This window comes from Rhinopithecus roxellana, chromosome 12, assembly GCF_007565055.1.
Source record: "Rhinopithecus roxellana isolate Shanxi Qingling chromosome 12, ASM756505v1, whole genome shotgun sequence".
In the NCBI taxonomy this organism is placed as follows: Eukaryota; Metazoa; Chordata; class Mammalia; order Primates; family Cercopithecidae; genus Rhinopithecus; species Rhinopithecus roxellana.
The window spans coordinates 133,605,542-133,624,123 of record NC_044560.1 but is presented as its reverse complement, the minus strand read 5'-3'; the positions used below and the strand labels follow the sequence as shown (position 1 = coordinate 133,624,123).

The 18,582-nt window shown below is 58.1% G+C and overlaps 1 protein-coding gene across 1 annotated transcript in view; it reads left to right on the top strand.

The window, feature by feature from the left end:
* The window catches only part of ACTN4 (actinin alpha 4), an 85,561-nt gene that overhangs the window by 61,947 nt on the left and 5,032 nt on the right, over positions 1–18,582 (top strand). The window contains exons 6-16 of the mRNA XM_010385729.2: positions 911–989; positions 2,176–2,257; positions 2,999–3,084; positions 7,206–7,298; positions 9,827–10,057; positions 10,666–10,813; positions 14,619–14,769; positions 16,678–16,786; positions 17,001–17,141; positions 17,221–17,403; positions 17,496–17,630. Coding sequence (XP_010384031.1) covers positions 911–989; positions 2,176–2,257; positions 2,999–3,084; positions 7,206–7,298; positions 9,827–10,057; positions 10,666–10,813; positions 14,619–14,769; positions 16,678–16,786; positions 17,001–17,141; positions 17,221–17,403; positions 17,496–17,630 — 1,438 coding nt within the window. The remainder of the gene's footprint in view (positions 1–910; positions 990–2,175; positions 2,258–2,998; positions 3,085–7,205; positions 7,299–9,826; positions 10,058–10,665; positions 10,814–14,618; positions 14,770–16,677; positions 16,787–17,000; positions 17,142–17,220; positions 17,404–17,495; positions 17,631–18,582) is intronic.

Genomic DNA, 18,582 nt, shown 5'->3' with positions numbered 1-18,582 from the left:
CTAACTGACTGAATCTTCCTATAGCTTCCATTCATTTTCTTCAACTAGTAAGTATCTAGCATGCCTGCTGCATGCCACTAGTGGAGATACAGTGGCACCCAAACAAAGTCCCCATTTGTGGGAAGTTTACGCCACAGCGTGGGACCAGCTGTGAACACAGTGGCCAGTAATCCCACAGCATAACTTCAGTGAGAAGTGCTGCACAAGGACAGGGAAGTCAGATGAAGAAAGTTCCCTGGGTGGCCTTTCTGAGGAGGTGACATCGAGCTTGACCTCAGAGGGAGCCAACCCTTAGAGGGTCTCAGGGAGGAGAATGTGACCCATCTAGCTTGTAACTGACCAACCTGTGGCCTTGGGGAGATCCCTTTCCTCCAGAGACCCGCGTGCCAAGTGAAATCCTGGCATTTAGCCAGCCCACGGACTGGCCTTCCTGTAAGTCAGGTCCACCAGGGTGTGGAGGCCACACAGCACAGGCACCAGCCTCCTGCAGTGGCCACCTCCCCCGAAGCCGTCTGTCCGGTTCAGGGCGGCCTCCCATGGAAGGTGCTAGCAGTTATAAAGCAGTTGTCATGAGTCAGGCACTGATCCAAGCATTTACTCATTTAGTCCGCACAGCAGCCCTATGTAGCAGGTATGTCACTCTCCCCATCGTACAGATGTGGAAACCAAGATAGCCTGGCTTACCCGAGATCACGCTGTCAGTAGGCAGAAGAGTCAGGATTTGATCTCAGACTGCCTGGCCCCGGAGGTCATGCTCACAGCCTCTCTGCCACACCGTCTCCATGCAGTGCCTGGCACAGGCCAGACCTCAGTGAATGAGAATTAGTCACTGCTGTGGGTGCGCAGGGCCATACAGCACTCTCGTGACAGTGAGCGGGCCTTCCTATAACCTTTGCCCTTCCTTCCTCAGCTGGAAGGACGGTCTTGCCTTCAATGCCCTGATCCACCGGCACAGACCGGAGCTGATTGAGTATGACAAGCTGAGGAAGGTGGGTGTCTCGAGCTCCCCTTGATGGCCCACAGACGCGCCCTGTCTGACTCCCTAACTCTGGGTCACCATCCCCATGTCCATCCATCGCCAGCCTCCAGATCCGGTTCTGCACGCAGATGGGTGGCCTGGGAGAGCCTTGTGCAGGCTTCTCGCACCCCCTGGCTTGGTGGCTGACTCTCACCTCCCTTATTCCCCTCGGGGACTGTCCACTCTCCCTCTATGACACCGCAACCAACCCGGGGTTATTTAAGGGCCTGGCCAGCCATGCTTTATAACTCCCCTTCCTCAACCTTCTGGATTCTAGAACCTTTGGGCAGAGGACAAGGAATTCCAAACCATCACCAGCCCATGTTGCCCATACAGGGTCCTGCTCTCATTTGCCTGTACAAAGCCTGTATGAACCCAGGCCTTGCCCACCAGAAGCTGCCAGCCTCATGGGGGAAGGCAGGACAAAAATAGTGTCCAAAGCAAAGCACCACACCAGGCCATGCACATGTGCTCAGGCTGAATGGGGTGGCAGGGCATGAGGTCAGAGCAGTGCTGCAGGGTAGGCTAGTGCACCCCGAGCCAGCAGGAGCCAGGAAGCGCCCCAGAAGAGGCAGCTTAGAGCCAGAGGAGGGCTTCCTGGGGGAGGCACCAGACGGCACCCAGCCCATTCCAGCCACAGCGAGCAAGAGAGCGAGGTCCCAGCCAGGGAGAGACTTGGGGTGCAGTGGGCTTTAGTCCTGTAAGCAGTGGGGAGCCCTTGAGGGGGCTGGGGGACACTTCAGGGTGGTTGGGACCTGGGAGCTCTCGGTTTGCTCTCTTTACCCAGTCCCCAGGGCTCTCTCGGGTCTGGCTCACATCTTCCAGTCAACATGAAAACCAGGGTTTAGGGCAGGGGGCTTAATCTAGGGTCTGTGGGTGGCTGGAAATTGTATGAAAAGGGTACACCTGCATTTTTCTGGAGAAAAAGCCCATGGTTTGTCCCCCAAAGATTTCACAAAGCACTCCTGTGAGTAGGAATTGAATTTATCCAGTCGGTGCCCTCCCGCTCACACACCACACGTGGCTGAGAACTGCCTAAAGAAACCCCAGCCCTAGCCTTCCCGGGTCTCTCCCTCTGGGCCAGCGCTGCCTGCCTCCTGCTCCTGCACCCTGCCCTGATGGGGTTCTTCTCGCTGTCTCCACTTGCCTCCTTCCAGGACGACCCTGTCACCAACCTGAACAATGCCTTCGAAGTGGCCGAGAAATACCTCGACATCCCCAAGATGCTGGATGCAGAGGGTAAGTCATCTCTTCTGTTCAGCTAGCGCTGTGCTTCCTGATGGCCGTATCTGTCCAGGGCTGGCCTTGGGCAAGGGCCTGTGGGCACATCAGAGCTTTGGGTCACCTCGGGGAGCTGGCAGAGCCAGTGAGAAGGGCTGAATGATTCCGGGTGAACTCGGGACAGCCGTGTCGCCCTGGGAGACAAAGCGAGGGCATCCTGGGCTGGCCAGATTCCTTCAGGGATGGAGAAGCGTATGGGGAGGGGGAGCTGAAGGATCAGCTCTCCTGAGACTGCATCTCCACAGGGCCGGGGAAGGGCAAGGTGGCTGAGGAGGGGTGCTCCAGGCTTCCTGCAAGCAAGCCTGGCCTCTCCCTCCCTACCTGCAGCAGGCATGGAGTATGGAGCCCGCCACAGTGGAGTGTTTTGTTTTTTCCTTTCCGGCTTTGCTCCGTTTCCCAGCCATGCACTGCCCCAGCAGGGACCTGTGTCTCTGGCCTCTGGTGGCCCTTGGAGTTGACTGTCCTGCTACTCTTTGAGGCCATTCTCAGAGAACAAAAGTGGCCTCATTTTAATCCACTTCCCACAGGCTTGTCCTTTCCAGAACCATGGGAGAGGGCGGGGCTGAGGGTGTGGCTGAGCCCACCCAAGTCACAGTCACTCTGCGGGTCCCTCTACCCCAAGGCCGTGGCTCCCAGTGAGTGAGGCCTCCACCCCGCCCGCCTGCCTCGGGCAGTTTAACCCTTGTCGTTCACTTGCAGACATCGTGAACACGGCCCGCCCTGACGAGAAGGCCATAATGACCTATGTGTCCAGCTTCTACCATGCCTTTTCGGGAGCGCAGAAGGTACCGGGCAGGGCCAGGCAGGCCCTCCTCGCCACCACCGCGCAATGCCGCCGCTGCCTCTCGCCTCCCATGCTCACCTCATTTCTCTTGCAGACAGCAGTGGCCTCTCTCTGACTGGAAGCCACCCCCTGCTCCCTGGTGTTGCTGCCCCTCAGCCCTAGCTCACACACCTATCGGGTACCTCGTCTGTGCCAGGCTTTTCCAGGCATTGAGGATACCTGGTGACTGGGTCAGGCAAGGTCCCTGCTCTCAGGGTACTTCATGCTAGTGGGAGAGACACACCTGGCCTGTCACAGGAGTGGAATAGAGAACATGGGGCCAGATGGGGGGACAGAGATGACTGGGGTGACCTTCAGCTGGCACTGTCAACATGGAGGGGTGACATGAGCAGGTACTTGCAGCAGGAGCTGCTAGATGCAGCCTGGGGCATGGGTGTTCCAGGCAGAGGGTGAAGCATGGCAAAGGCACTGAGACAGGAAGAAGCTTGGCCTATTCAAGGACCAGCTAGAGAGGAGTGAGTGACAAGCAGTGATGGGCCAGGCCCCACAAGACCCTTGTGGTGTGGGATAAGGAATTCTTGTTTCACTCAGAGGGCCACGGGAGCCCCTAAGGGTCTTACTCCGTGGTGGTAGGTGCTCACTCACATTTTCAGACAGATCATTTAGCAACTGACTCCTTCAGCCCAAAACAAAGCTGCCTTTATAGGACTCGCGGCTGGTCTGTCTCCAGCCCAGGCCTGGTTAGAAAAGGAATGCACCCCATTCGGACTCCACAAAACCCCACAAGGCATGTCCACGCAGGCCTGGGGCTGGCTTCCAGTCCAGAGCAAGCGCTCTTCCTCCCGCATGAGCCTCGGGCCGGCCCGGCCGCCCTCCCTGCGTCTTTCACTCTCTCCTGCCTCTCTCTCTCTTTCTCTCTCTCTCTCTGTGCAGATATTGTGGGTACTCTGAGGCCAGATGAGAAGGCCATCATGACTTACGTGTCCTGCTTCTACCACGCTTTCTCGGGGGCTCAGAAGGTGAGCTGGGCCGGGCACACCTCGCTGCTGGGGCTGCAGACCTTGCCTTCACCACCGCCCTTGCGTCACCGCCGGCCATCTGTGGTTGGAGCCCTGGCCAGGCTGCGGGCCACCACACCACACAGACTGACCCTGCTGGGCTCTGACTCGGAAGGGTCCCTTGGGGCAGGTTTCCCGCCTGGCCGGTGCTGCGCCTGTGCTGAGGAGCCACAGACCTTCTCTGAACACAGCCCACCCTGGGAGGTGGGAAGTGGCATTCCAGGCTCTCAGGCGGGGAAACTGAAGCCCTGTGTCACAGTCAATGGCAGAGCTGAGATTTGACCGCCTGGCGTTCCCACTTGCCCTGTCCATCATCTGCACCACCTGCCTGACCCTGCCGGGCCCTTTCGTGGGGAGCACTGGGCTTTACCCCAGTTCTGCAGCTGCTTCTTGCCAGGAAAGGCTCAGCGTGTGCAGCCCAACCTGCACTCATGGTCCCAGCCTTCCAGAGGCCAGACGGAGCCCGCAGAGCGTGTGTGCCAGCAGCCGTCCTCCTGGGCCCGGCTGACCTTATGCTGCCCCACGGCTCCTGCTGGGCACTCATTGTTCACACAGAGGCCCAAGCACTGCTTCCCCCGCTTGCCTCGTGGTCTCTGAAGTACCTCAGGCAACACTTCCGATGCCTGCTTTGGTGTCAGTAGTTGGCACAGGTGCAAAGGAGGAGGTGGAATCGCTTCTTGTTTACTGAGCATGTACTACATACTAGGCGCTCTCCAAGCCGTTCACATGCACAGGCTTCCAGAGGGCCCCTGTGCACACCCCTAGGAGGGCTAGGCACGGTTAGCCCCATTTGAGAGAAGAGGAGTTAAGTTTTAGGGAAACAGAGAGCTGTTCCTAAAGCTAGAAGGCAGGGGCTGTACCTTCTGTGGACCCCCTGCTTCGAGCCCCTAATCTAGCAAGTCCATTACCCACCGTCAGTCTGGCTTGGCCCCACTCTGCCACCTCTTGGTACTGTGACCTTGGGTAGGTCACTTGACCTCAGCTACCCTATCTGTAAAATGGGCATCGCTGTAGTTCAGTCTCACAGGATTGCTCTGGGCGTGAAACAAGCTCCTGCGGGCAAAGGGCTTAACACAGTGTCTGGCACGGCAGGTACCTTGTAAGCAGCTGGGGGAGTCACAGTGGTGGGGAGTGTGGTTCTTCCCAACCTCAGGCCAGAAAGGCCTCTTCACCTCCTCAGCATGCGATTGGAGCTTGTGTGTGGAGTGTTCTGCTAGAGGGCACGGGCCAAGAGGGTGGAGGGAGGACCCCTGACCCACACCGCCGCAGGAAGATGGGCAGGGACCAGCAGCAGTGGACGATTCATCACCATGGATCCCAACTAACAGCATGTTTGCCGTTGGACTCACCCCTACGGGCCCTGAGCCAGCCCCTTGCCCACCACATGGCCTCATCAGATTGCTTTTCCTTCTGCCCACACTGCTCCCCTGTGCTTAAGGCTGAACTCCAGTCTGGAGGCACTGAGAGATTTCGGGGAGCAGGGACTGGCACGCGAGCCCAGGACAGCATGAGAGGGTGCCGAGGTGCTGGGCCTGGAGGCTTGTCACTGGCCCCTCTCCTGAGGGGGTGGCGGAGGCTCAGCTGCCGGGTGCTGGCCGTTCAGGACGGAAAGTGCCGGGGCCCTGCGTGCTCCTCAGGACGGCCACGTGGTGCTGCTCCTGCAGCCGTCGTTTCCCCAGACCCAGTCCGAGCTCTTGCAAGAGTGCTCTCTAGGGTTCGTGTTTCATAAATGCAGAGCGAACCCCAGGCCTAGCGCTGGTGTGCCCATTCTGTCCTGATCGTTTATTTCCAGTCACTGAAGCGTTCTCACCTCGTCCTTTATTCACTCACTCATTCAGCAACCCTGAGCGCCACCAGCGCACCGAGCCCTAAGCTGGATGCGGGAACTCAGCAGTGAAACATGATTCCCCTGCCCTGGGGCAGCCCCGTGCTCACAGAGTGGACTTGAGTTTCGGGTGCCAGTTTTCTCTGCCAAGTTAGGAGTCAGGGACTGACCTCTGTGACCCCCACAAGCTGCAGCCCTGGCTCTGTTTTCCACACTGGTCTGGGGCCCATGTTCGTTGGCCGAGGAACCTCCTGGACCTCATCTCTGAGGAGCACCGCCTGGGGCTCTGGGTGTGTGTCCCGCAGCATGGCGCGGGGTGTGCATGTGCGTGTGTGCACTCACACGAGCCCCAGCTGCCGCCTCCCCGCCTGTCTCCAGGTGCCGTGCGTGGAGGGGAGAGGCTGGGCATCGCTGCCTGCAGCGCTGGCTCTGAGCCATTGGCCAAGCCTCTCCATTTTCCTTCCCCATCACTCTGTAGACCCTCCTCATTCTTTCTGTTCCTGTTCTGTTGCCGTTTCAACTCCTCCTCTTGGACCCTTTCTGTGCTTCCTGAAAGGTACCTGGTCTTTCCTCTCCCTGTGTGCACCCCCCGCCTCCTCTACACTGTTCACTGCCCCACAGCAGGACAGGGCAGGATGCTCTCCTGTAGTTCAGGCCCAGGGACTATGTCCACCACTCTCACCCTCCAAAGTCCCAGTGCTTTTCTGCCCCATGGATGGTGACTTTTGCCCCCTGGAGCTCCTGTTAACCCTGCCTCCAAGGCAGGAGAGAGGACAGGCCTGAGTGTGCTCCTGTGCATGGACCACCAGGCTCCTCCGGGGCCCGGGCGCCCCTGCTCTGCTGCCCCCAGCTCTCCAGCTCTTGGCTTCCCATCCATTCACCTTCCCACCGGGAGAGACTCCTCCACGGTCTTAGGTCCAACACAGTCAACCCATCCAGCCTCACTCTCCTCTGTGCAGGGCACTAGAGGGTTTGCGAGCAGCAGTGGGAGGGCTCCCACTGCTTCCTCAGTGCCTCCCAGGTCTGGGCTCTCTGGACCTAGGGGCATTTTGCAGTTAGCAGTGAGGATGCCAACAAGGCCTGTTGGGACAGGGCACCATCTCACTGGAACTGTGCTTCCTCTCCTTCCCCTCTGTGAGGAGTTCTGTGGGCCTTGGACCAGCTGCTTTCAAGGGACATGCCCGTCAGGAGGGAGGGTGGCCAGCCCCCAGGCAGCCCTGACTGTGCGCTCCCCTCCAGGCTGAAACTGCCGCCAATCGGATCTGCAAGGTGCTGGCTGTCAACCAAGAGAACGAGCACCTGATGGAGGACTACGAGAAGCTGGCCAGTGACGTGAGTGTCCCCTCGGTGAAAGTCAGGGCCACCTCGTTACCCTCAGCCAGAGGTCACTGTGACTCTTACAGTGGGAAAGCAGGTGTGGCAGCGAGATGACCTAGAAAAGTCTGCGCGGTCACAGACCATGGCATTTAGCCAGCCAGTGTGTGGCCTCTCCATTTGCTTCCACAAGGCTAAGGTCAGACTGGCAGCCACCTTGCCATTCAGTCCCTGGGCTCCCGAGCTTGGGTTCCTACAGAGATGCTCAGGGAGAGTGTTTCCTGGGGACCTCAGTGCTTTACAATCACCCGGGGAGCTTTGTGAAAGCCCCTCTTCCCGTGCCCTGGCCCTGGAGAGAGTGATTCAGAAGGATGGAGAGGGGCCTGGGAACCAGCAGGATAGCAGGCCCTGTGCAGGCACTTCACAAGCAGCCCAGCAAGACAGGAACTCAGATTATCCTCCTTTCCAAGTGAGGAAACTGAGGCCCAGGGAGGGTCAGGCACGTGCCTGCTGTTGCATGACTGGTGGGACAGAGAGCTGGGCTTCAAGCCCAGGCAGCCCTTCTCTAGAGCCCAAACTCAATGCTTCAGTTGGAAATAAGGGTGGTTAGTATATCTTTTCTGGAGGCTCTTCATTTTTGAAATCTCCATATTTAAAAAATAAAAGGCTGGGCGCAGTGGCTCACGCCTGTAATCCCAGCACTTTGGGGAAGCCAAGGCAAGCGGATCACTTGAGGTCAGGAGTTCAAAACCAGCCTGGCCAACATGGTGAAACCCCGTCTCTACTGAAAATACAAAAACTAGCCGGGTGTTGTGTCACACACTTGTAGTCCCAGCTACTCGGGAGGCTGAGGCAGAAGGATTTGCTTGAGCCTGGGAGGCAGAGGTTGCAGTGAGCTGAGATTGCGCCACTGCACTCCAGCCTGACGACAGAGCAAGACTCCATCAAAATAAAAATAAAATAAAATAAAATTTCCCAAAGAGCAGTGGTTTGACTGCTCATCTAGAACCAGTGGTTCCTAGATTTTCCTATCTCATAGACCAGAAAAATTTGAAAAACTATTTGATGTCCAACCTAAGATGGCCAGCTTTTTATTTTGCCAAGTTACGGATGTTTTAAAAAGAAACATTACCATCTGTTACCACCAGCACTTCTAACACCAAGATAAGGTAAAAAGGTTATTCTTAGAACCCCAGCCGTTGCCAAGAAAGGGCAGCTGGCAGCACGCCTCACAATGTATCCACACGGGTATTTCTGTCCTTGAATTTCTCACTTTGCCAGAAGTTGGCATTTGGGAACCACTTCTCCAGCTTGTCCGTGCTGGCAGATAACTGATTTTATTCTTCTAGAATTGTTTTATTATTTTTTTGAGATGGACTTTCACTCTTGTTGCCCAGGCTGGAGTGCAATGGCATGATCTTGGCCCACTGCAAACTCCACCTCCCAGGTTCAAGCAATTCTCCTGCCTCAGCCTCCCAAGTAGCTGGGATTACAGGCGCGTGCCACCATGCCCAACTAATTTTTGTATTTTTTTAGTAGAGATGGGGTTTCACCATGTTGGTCAGGCTGATCTCGAACTCCTGACCTCAGGTGATCCACTCGCCTCAGCCTCCCAAAGTGCTGGGATTACAGGTGTGAACCAGCGTGCCCGGCCTAGAATTGTTTTAGAGTGTCCAATTTTTTGTTACCCTTCCTCACTCCATCAAAAATCTGAGTAGCTCCTAAAAGTATCTATTTGTTTCATTTTCAATTTTATTTTCTAATTTATGTCCCAGGCCCAGTACACGCACTGGCATAGCCAGACTGAGCCAGGTGGGCTTGTCGGCCTTGCCCTTGGGGCACGTAGTGAGCCCGGAAGCAGTGAGGCTCTCAGCATGGAGCTCAGTGAAGACAGCGGCAGTGGGGCATGTGACAGCATGGAAGGGGACCTTTTTGGCGGGGTCATGGGAGTGGAGGTCTCCCCTCTTAGACCTGAGGGAAAAGACTGAGAGCAAAGGCATGGGCCAGGCATGGTGGCTCACCCCTGTCATCCCACCACTTTGGGAGGCTAAAGTGGGATTGCTTGAAGTTACGAGTTCAAAACCAGCCTTGGCAGTATACTGAGACCCCCCCCCTTCTCTATAAAAACTTAAAAATCCGCCAGGCTCGGAGGTAGGCACCTGTAGTCCCAACTACTTGGGAGACTGAGGTGGAAGGATGGCTTGAGCCCAGGAGGTTGAAGCTGCAGTGAGCTATGATCGTGCCACTTCACTCCAGCCTGGATGACAAAGCACGAACCTGCCTTTAAAAAGAAAAGCACAGGCAGGAACAGGAAGTAACAAGAGAATAGTACAGTGATGCAGGGATAGGGAGGGGGCCACACTCCCAGAGTTCTGGGTCGGGGGTTCCAGCAGGAATCGTGTAGAAATTGGGCTGGGGAGCAGGGGCAAGCCCCTAAGGTGGGGCCCTCAAAGATCCAGATCCCATGTGCCCGTAAGCTGGGGGACAGCCCGTCAGCACTCTGAGGGCCCCCGACAAAGGCCACTCTGGCTTCTGTGGGCCCACAGCTCCTGGAGTGGATCCGGCGCACCATCCCCTGGCTGGAGGACCGTGTGCCCCAAAAGACTATCCAGGAGATGCAGCAGAAGCTGGAGGACTTCCGCGACTACCGGCGCGTGCACAAGCCACCCAAGGTGCAGGAGAAGTGCCAGCTGGAGATCAACTTCAACACGCTGCAGACCAAGCTGCGCCTCAGCAACCGGCCCGCCTTCATGCCCTCTGAGGGCAAGATGGTCTCGGTGAGCACCAGGATTCACAGGGGAGCAGCTGTGAGGGGCAGAGGCAGCCCTAGACCTGCCTGTGGGCTCACCGTTTGGCCAGTGTAGTCTTTCCTAAGTTGTTGATGTCCTGTGGGACATGGCACGGCCTTTCGGATGCTGGGTTCGGGGAGGGGTACATTTCACTTGGCACTGTGCTCCCCTTTGGCCCTCACTGGGTATTTTACACCCAGGGTTTTATACCCACCCCAAATCCATGCCACGGGTTGTGTGGGTGTGGAGTGGTATGAATTTGGAGTCCCGGTCTGCTATGATGGCAAGACCGCCATGCGCTTGAGGCCCTTCATCAACAAAGGGGCAGTGCGCCCTGGACGGTTACCACCTCCCCATCTATGATATCCATTCATTCATGCACTCACCCGTTCACACATTCATTTTGTTAATCCAGAATTGATTGTACCTGCCGAGTGCTGGGAGGCCCTGTGTAGGCATCCAGATATAACAGCAAAGTGTGGCACAGACATGACCCCAGCCAAGCTCTGCCAACTTCCCATCAGCATCCCTTGGAGACATCCCCCGGGTGCCCCTGCTTCCTTTTGATAGCCCTGCCTGCTCCTGCCCCGCCCCAGGACATCAACAACGGCTGGCAGCACTTGGAGCAGGCTGAGAAGGGCTACGAGGAGTGGTTGCTGAATGAGATCCGCAGGCTGGAGCGACTTGACCACCTGGCAGAGAAGTTCCGGCAGAAGGCCTCCATCCACGAGGCCTGGACTGACGGTATGGCCCAGCCCTGCCCCACCCTGCCCAGCCCCACTCCTGCGCTCCCCTCCTGTCTCTCAGGCACTCATGAGGGTGCACACACAGCCCCCTGCCGCATTGGGTCTGTTTCTCAGGTCCCCTTTCTTGCTGCTTGGGAGCATGTGTGTGTGTCAGAAATGCTGCTTTAGAGCCAGGTGCAGTGGCTCACACCTGTAATCCCAGCACTTTGTTAGGCCAAGGCAGGAAGATCACTTGAGCCCAGGAGTTTGAGACCAGCCTGGGCAACATAGCAAGACCCTGCCTATACAAAAAGAAAAATTTAAATAATAAAATTAGCCAGGCATAGTGGTGCACACCTGTGGTCCCAGCTACTTAGGAGGCTGAGGTGGGAGGATCGATTGAGCCAGGGAGGTCAAGGCTACAGTGAGCCTTGATCGTACCACTGCACTCCAGCCTGGGTGACAGAGCAAGACCTTGTCTCAAAAAAAAAAAAAAAAAAAGGAAAGAAATGCTGCTTTGGGTTCCTCCAGCCCCAGGAAGCAGGGACCATTCAGGGGCCAGGTCCTCTTTGTTGCCCAGTCTGCCCTTGCCTCAGAGATTACTTACAGGTGGGCCCCGGTCAAGTCATCCAAGAACACAGCCAAGCTCCCTCCAGCGCTTCAGGGAAGTGGCCTTATACCCGTCCCTTTGTCACCTCTGCCCCTTTGTCACCTCTGCGTGTCTTCCCCATCCAGGGCGAGCGTGTGGGGCAGGCCTCTTCCATCCACCGCACCCTGTGTTCAGAGTTGGCTCCCCTCTCCCACACCTCTGTGAGCATGGACGGCAGGCTGGGGAGCCTGTGTTCACTGGCATGTCCCTTGGGCTAGGCAAAGGCCTGGCTTCTGGGCCTACTGCGGGACCTGGATGGACGGCAGACAGTGCTCACCCACTGCCTTCGGCCCACCCTTCAGCATGGCCCACCTGTTCGCTCCTCCCACCTCCCATCCCTTCCCAGAGCCTCCTTCCCAGGCCTGGCTCCCCCTGCAGGAACGCAGCTGCACCTTCTGTTCTCAGCAGCCCTGCAGCTCCCTGGCCCTTGGCTCCGGATGTGGGATTCCATCACGTCCCTGGCCTTCCTTTGGGTCACGCCAAGGTTGAGATTCCAGATCCCAGGGGTCTGGAAGCCTTCAGAAAGCTGCCAGTGCCTGGGAGAGCCACAAGAGCCATCCATAGGACTCCTCTCCCGTTCTGGCCACCTCCTTCCCAGTGCTGTCTCCCTGGCCCTCCAGCCGCCACTCCGCCCAGCTGAGCCCTTCCTTGCGTTCCTCAGTGCAGTTTCTCACCCCTCCCCACCCTGGCCACATACGAGTATGCAGCTCCGCATGGCCCGCAGCCCTGGTCACGGCCCAGCTCGTGTCCTCCTCACAGGAGCTCAGCTCGCCATGCCGGCAACAGCTGCCAGCCCCAGAGCAGCCCAGCCCCTTTGCTGCCAGAAAAGAGTGCAGATGACAGTGGATGGTGAGGAGGAAGGAAGGGCCTGGCCAGGCCAAATGCCGCACTTCCCTTTTGCCTGGCAGAAAGGCACCAGTGTGAGGAGAGCATGTTGGCACTGATGCCATCTTGTGTGGGTTGGTGGCCTCCATCCATTCCCGGATTCACTCGTTCGTTCAACAGACAGCTCAGGTGGCTCCAGCCGTCCTTATCCATGGAGGCCTGGGCACTGCCCTGTGGCTGAACCTTCTGGGGGTCTTTCTGCCCACCCTTCAGCTCTTCCGTCCCTCTACAGGGCTCCGTGAGGCCCTGCAGATGGTTTCCTGCGGCCGGGGGGCTGGGTGTGGTGGCCCCACTGGCGTTCCTCCCCTGGGAGAAGGGCTCTGGGGCAGCCTTCACCTGAGGTGTTTAGAAGCCAGTCAGTCTCCAACCAGGGCCCAACTGGTTCAGTGGCCTCCACACATCCCTGCCCTACCTCTGCCTGGCTGGGCATCCACCCGGGTCTGCCCATGGCGTCCGCCAGAACCCCCAGACAGGCTGGACTACTAATTCCCAAGACTCAGAGCCTCCGTCCTCTCAAGCAGCAGTTATGTGAAACGGGATGGGCAGGCCCTCCACACCCCAGGGTCTGGTCATAGCGACCTCCTCTGCCCTGCGGTGGGTGGGCGACCTTCGCTCCGCGCCCTTCACCATCCCCCACAGCCCGCAGCGGAAGGGTCATCGTGGATGCTTCTCCAAGGGACTTGATTTCCTGGGAATACGACCCGCCCCTAGCGACCCCTTGTCCCCACTCCGGCTGTCCCTTGGCCTGGATCCCAGGTAGCCGTGGCCATGGCCCGCTGCCCACATTCTCTCGGTGCACCCTTCCGGGACTCTGCTGAGGCAGAGGGAGATGTCACCTGCTGTTTCCGGTTCCCGCCCCTGGGAGAAAGCAATTGGAGAAGGGAATTGCAAGGCTGCCTTGTGGCTGAGCCTCCTGCCCCAGGGCTGCGCAGCAGGGCCGATGGAGCCAGAATCTCTCAGGCCGCCCACCTCTTGCCCATCAGCGCCAGAGCCGATCCCGGGGGGAGGCTGGTAGGTGCCTGACAGATGAGACCGGGAGAGGCTGAGGTGATGCTGGTACTGGCTTCATGCCTGCTGTGCTCGAACACCACCTCACTGAAATTTGAGAATAGTTCCATGCCACATAGGTGCTGGGGCTGGCCCTATTTTACAGATGAAGGCACAGGCCCAGAGAGGCCCTGGTGGCTGCACTGGGCGGGCAACTTTCAGGTGCGCTGGGATAGAGCTGAGGGGATCTCTGCCACCACTCTGGGGAAGCCCAAATTGGTGTCCCTGAGGCAGGGCCCCTGTAGGAGCTGGGGTGCAGCCACCTTCCCAGACTGGCATTTTCCCTGCGGTTCCCTAAAGACCTTCACTTCCTTGCAGGGCTTCTTGAGCTTTGGTTCTAGGATGTGTAATTAGCCAGGATCCGGGACTAATAACAGTGTTCCTCCTTTCCTTCAAAGGGCCTGACGGTAGGCCCACCCCACTGCACACAGGACACTTTAGGACAGCGTGGGGCACTTACACGTGGGAGAGAACCGCCACCTGTGCGGTTGCAGGCTCAGGCTCCTAGAAGAAGCTGGCTCCAATGCTTCCCCTTCCCCAAGCCTACTGGGACATGGGCTTTGACCCCCGGTGCTTCTCTGGATCAAAGCCCTCCAGAAACAGGTGCTACCTTTTCAGCCCGATTTGTATGGTTTCCTACTAATAAAAGATGCTGAGTTGGCCGGGCGCGGTGGCTCAAGCCTGTAATCCCAGCACTTTGGGAGGCCGAGACGGGCGGATCACGAGGTCAGGAGATCGAGACCATCCTGGCTAACACGGTGAAACCCCGTCTCTACTAAAAAAAAAATACAAAAAACTAGCCGGGAGAGGGTCGCGGGAGCCTGTAGTCCCAGCTACTCGGGAGGCTGAGGCAGGAGAATGGCATGAACCCGGGAGGCAGAGCTTGCAGTGAGCTGAGGTCCGGCCACTGCACTCCAGCCTGGGCGACAGAGCAAGACTCCGTCTCAAAAAAAAAAACAAAAAAAAAGATGTTAAGTTTAGGACACACGGGTTGAGATGGAATCTCTCTCTCAGGCTTTCCAACCCTGAAGTGTCCATCCAGGTCTATCCAGGTTACAGTTGGGCTTAAAGATCCCTAGAGGGTGCGGAAAAAGGTTCTGGAAGTTTCCATGCCACCGTCAATGGCGTGGAAGGATGTGGGGTCCACAGTCTCTCTTTCCCTCCCTCTGCTTGGACAGCCACTCCAGACTCCTGCCCCAGAGCCGCCTTGCTGTGGTCTTAAGTGCCTCTCTGCCCCCACCAGGGAAGGAAGCCATGCTGAAGCACCGGGACTACGAGACAGCCACGCTGTCAGACATCAAAGCCCTCATTCGCAAGCACGAGGCCTTCGAGAGCGACCTGGCCGCGCACCAGGACCGCGTGGAGCAGATCGCCGCCATTGCCCAGGAGCTCAAGTACGTGCGGGCTCAGGACACTCCCATCACCTGGCTACCACCACAGCCTGCCCAGACTGGTGGTAGCAGCACGCCGAGGCCCAGCCTGCCTCAAGGCCTGGAATAGGGTCCCCAATGCCCCAACTTCACCTCCTTCCAGAAGCCAGGGAAGGGCCTCATAGGATGAGGCCTTTTGCGCATCCTGTCTCAGCCCCAGATGGGACACCTGAAGGATCTGGATTCTCTAGCAGGAGGGAGGTGTCTGGCCCCTTGTCTTGATTTTTCAGGCTTTAGGGGTCCCTGGGGGTGCCACCTCTCCTGGCCACCCCAGGTAGGCCCTGGCCCCCTGATGGGATGGGCCCTGGCCTCCGTTGCTCCCAGCCGCAGCTCCCTGAGGGAGCCGGGCTGCACAGTGAGCCTATTGTTCTGCCCGGCCCCTTCCCTTTCTTGCTCAGAATACACTTATTGTAAGAGCTTCCAGGCAGCCGGGCTCCTTCTCCTCCCCACCCAGTCAGATAAACTTGTGTACACAATTAGTACGCTGAGGCTCGCGCTGGTGAATGGGGCCTTATTCCACCAGTGGGCGGCCAGCAGCAGGGCGGGCCCAGGCAGCGCAGGCCCAGGCCATTACTTCATGGAAAATCCACAGCCCCTCGAGGGGTAGCAGGGCTCCCAAAATAGCTGTCTGCTCAAAAATAGGATCCTTGGCTATAACTGCTCTTTCCACTGACACCCCCACCCCACCACAGTCACCCCCAAATGTTTGCTTATTCCTATGAGTCCAAGGCCCGGCCCTGATGCCCAGTGGAGCCCTATGCCGGGCAGAGCTGGTTTCCTCCCTGACTCACTACCCCCCACTGCCCGGGTGCTTTGAGGGTTCCCCATTGGCTCAGCCAGAGGCAGGAGTCCCATGGGGCCATCACAGCACTGTAAACCACAGCTGCTTCTTTGGCACAGTTGGGGCACCCCGGAGGTTCTGCCACCACCACATCCAGGCCAAGGAGAGCAAGGCCACAGATGCAGCACCCTCAGGGGTATGGGGGTGGGACACAGGCAGCTTCCTCAGTGATGGGGGAGCCCCTAGAACCTCGTAGGAAACAGACTTGAAAGAAACCCTAGGCCTGCCCCCTTCTCAGGCCCTGGGCAACGCCATGTGAAACCCATTACTCTGCTCAGGAATAGGCGGTCCCTGAAGCAGCTTTCTGGACGGTAGCCCTGGAGGAACAGAAGGGAGGGCTGTCCAGGTCCTGTCTGTTCTGCTGCTGGGGAAGTACAGAGGCCTGTGGACTGTCCAGGATGAGCTGGGTGGGCAGCCCTGCTGAGCGCTTATTAATGGCGACAGCAAAAACTCACTGAGCTCTCAGGACTTTATGTGTACCAGCTCATTTAATCCCCACAGCAACTCTGTCCCTGAGGGAACCAAGGCACGGAGAGGCCAACAGGTCTGCCCAGGATCACACAGCAATGGAGTGGTTGAGATGGGAATGGCGCCCAGGCCCCCAGCCCTACTGTGGAGCACGGCCTCAGCCCCTGTCCACTGTCTGTGGCTGGCTCACCTGGTCCCCGTGTCCTCTTCCTCCCCAGAGTCGTTCCCTGCCCCCTACCCCTCCTCAGGCCCCAAGGCCTGGTTGAAGGGCCACACTCTTAGCTGATAGTGGCAGAATGAGTCAGGGATGGGTGAGCAGGAAGAAGCCCCTTCCCCGCTCACGCCTGGTAATCACCTGTTAACCAGCCCTGTTATCACCCCTTCCCTTCTACCCTGGGGGTCCCACGGGCCAGAACCAAGCGGTGATTGATTAGTGATTGGTTGTTGATATCCTGGAATGTTGACTGCCCTGACACCCCGGCCTCGGAATCCTGGGAGTAGGTGGGTCCAAGCCACCACCACTTGTCCCTGCCGGGCCTCATTGCTCTCTGCCCGGCCCGCAGCGAGCTGGATTACTACGACTCCCACAATGTCAACACCCGGTGCCAGAAGATCTGCGACCAGTGGGACGCCCTCGGCTCTCTGACCCACAGTCGCAGGGAAGCCCTGGAGGTGAGGAGGGGGTGACATCACCCATGGAGCTCTATGCCCCTGCTGCCCTGGGGCTTGTGGTGTAGATAGTGTCCAGACCCATGAGCTCCCCACAACTCCCATAGAGAGGATGTTCTCTGACTCCTCAGGGCCCTCCAGGCCCCTCCCTGCCCCTCCTGCTCACATATTGACTTGCTTTCCCTCTGTCCCTGCCCTCTTCCCTCCCATACACCAGAAAACAGAGAAACAGCTGGAGGCCATCGACCAGCTGCACCTGGAGTACGCCAAGCGCGCGGCCCCCTTCAACAACTGGATGGAGAGCGCCATGGAGGACCTCCAGGACATGTTCATCGTCCACACCATCGAGGAGATTGAGGTCCGCGCCCCCCAGCCCCCCATCTTCCCAAGAGCCTCTGTGGGGCTGGGCCGCCCCCTCACTCCAGCTCCTCCCCCAGGGCCTGATCTCAGCCCATGACCAGTTCAAGTCCACCTTGCCGGATGCCGACAGGGAGCGTGAGGCCATCCTGGCCATCCACAAGGAGGCCCAGAGGATCGCTGAGAGCAACCACATCAAGCTGTCGGGCAGCAACCCCTACACCACTGTCACCCCGCAGATCATCAACTCCAAGTGGGAGAAGGTGGGCCGGGGCCGTCGGGAGGGGCTGGGGGCAGGACAGCGGGACTGGGGGCCACCTTCCTGACCTTTCCTGCGCCCCGTCCCCTCTGCCAGGTGCAGCAGCTGGTGCCAAAACGGGACCACGCCCTCCTGGAGGAGCAGAGCAAGCAGCAGTCCAACGAGCACCTGCGCCGCCAGTTTGCCAGCCAGGCCAATGTCGTGGGGCCCTGGATCCAGACCAAGATGGAGGTGAGGCGCAGCTGAGTCCAGCAGAGCTGAGAAGGTTCCAAGGGAGCTCCTGCAGTGAGGGGATCCCCGGCCAGCCCAGGGCCTGCAGACTGAGGCACCTCGCAGAGCAGGTCCCAACTCTCACCACCCAGGGGCCATGATCACTCTACGGGGTTAGGAGAGTCCACAGAGCTTGAGCCTGGAATCCTAGCACCTGGGGAGGCTGAGGTGGGTGGATTGCTTGAGTCCAGGCATTCGAGACCAGCCTGGGCAACATAGTGAGACCCCCAACTCTACAAAAAATACAAAAATTAGCTGGGCGTGGTGGTGCGCAGCCCAAGAAGGTCAAGGCTGCTGTGAGCTATGATCATGCCACCGCACTTCAGCCTGACAGCGAGACCCTGTCTCAAAAACAAAAGAAAGTGGCAGTGCTCTCCAGAGAGGAACTTGGCTAAGGAGTCGACTAGAGGTGGGTTTGATCCCCGAATGCCCTGGTCTGATGATTGTGAGACTCAGGCACTATTGAACATCTGATCCTGTCCTCCCAGCTCTAAAATGGGGATGAAAACAGTTACTTTATTCTTTCAACAAATGCTTTTTGCACCAACTAACCAGCCACATGAGTGCTGTCATTCTGATAGCAGCTCTGGCCACCACTCACTGAGCACTCACTGCGTGCTAGGCAACCAGGCTGGCAGCAGGTGACCTCGTTTAAACCCAGCAAGTCTGAGAGGGGGTCTGGGTGCCAGGCAGGCCAGCCCTGAGGTTCATGCCATCCACGCAGCATGTGGACTTGTGGGTGCCGAGAAGTAGAGTGCCCGAGGTCAGGAGCCATGGCCAGGCCAGGGTTCAGATCCCAACTCTGCCTCTAACTGCACTGAGCTGTCCTCCGTGAGCCTCGGTTTCTACCTCTGCAGTCAGGGCTTGCCACAGCCCTGGCCTCACAAAGAGGTCAAGGGTAAAATGAAGTTGG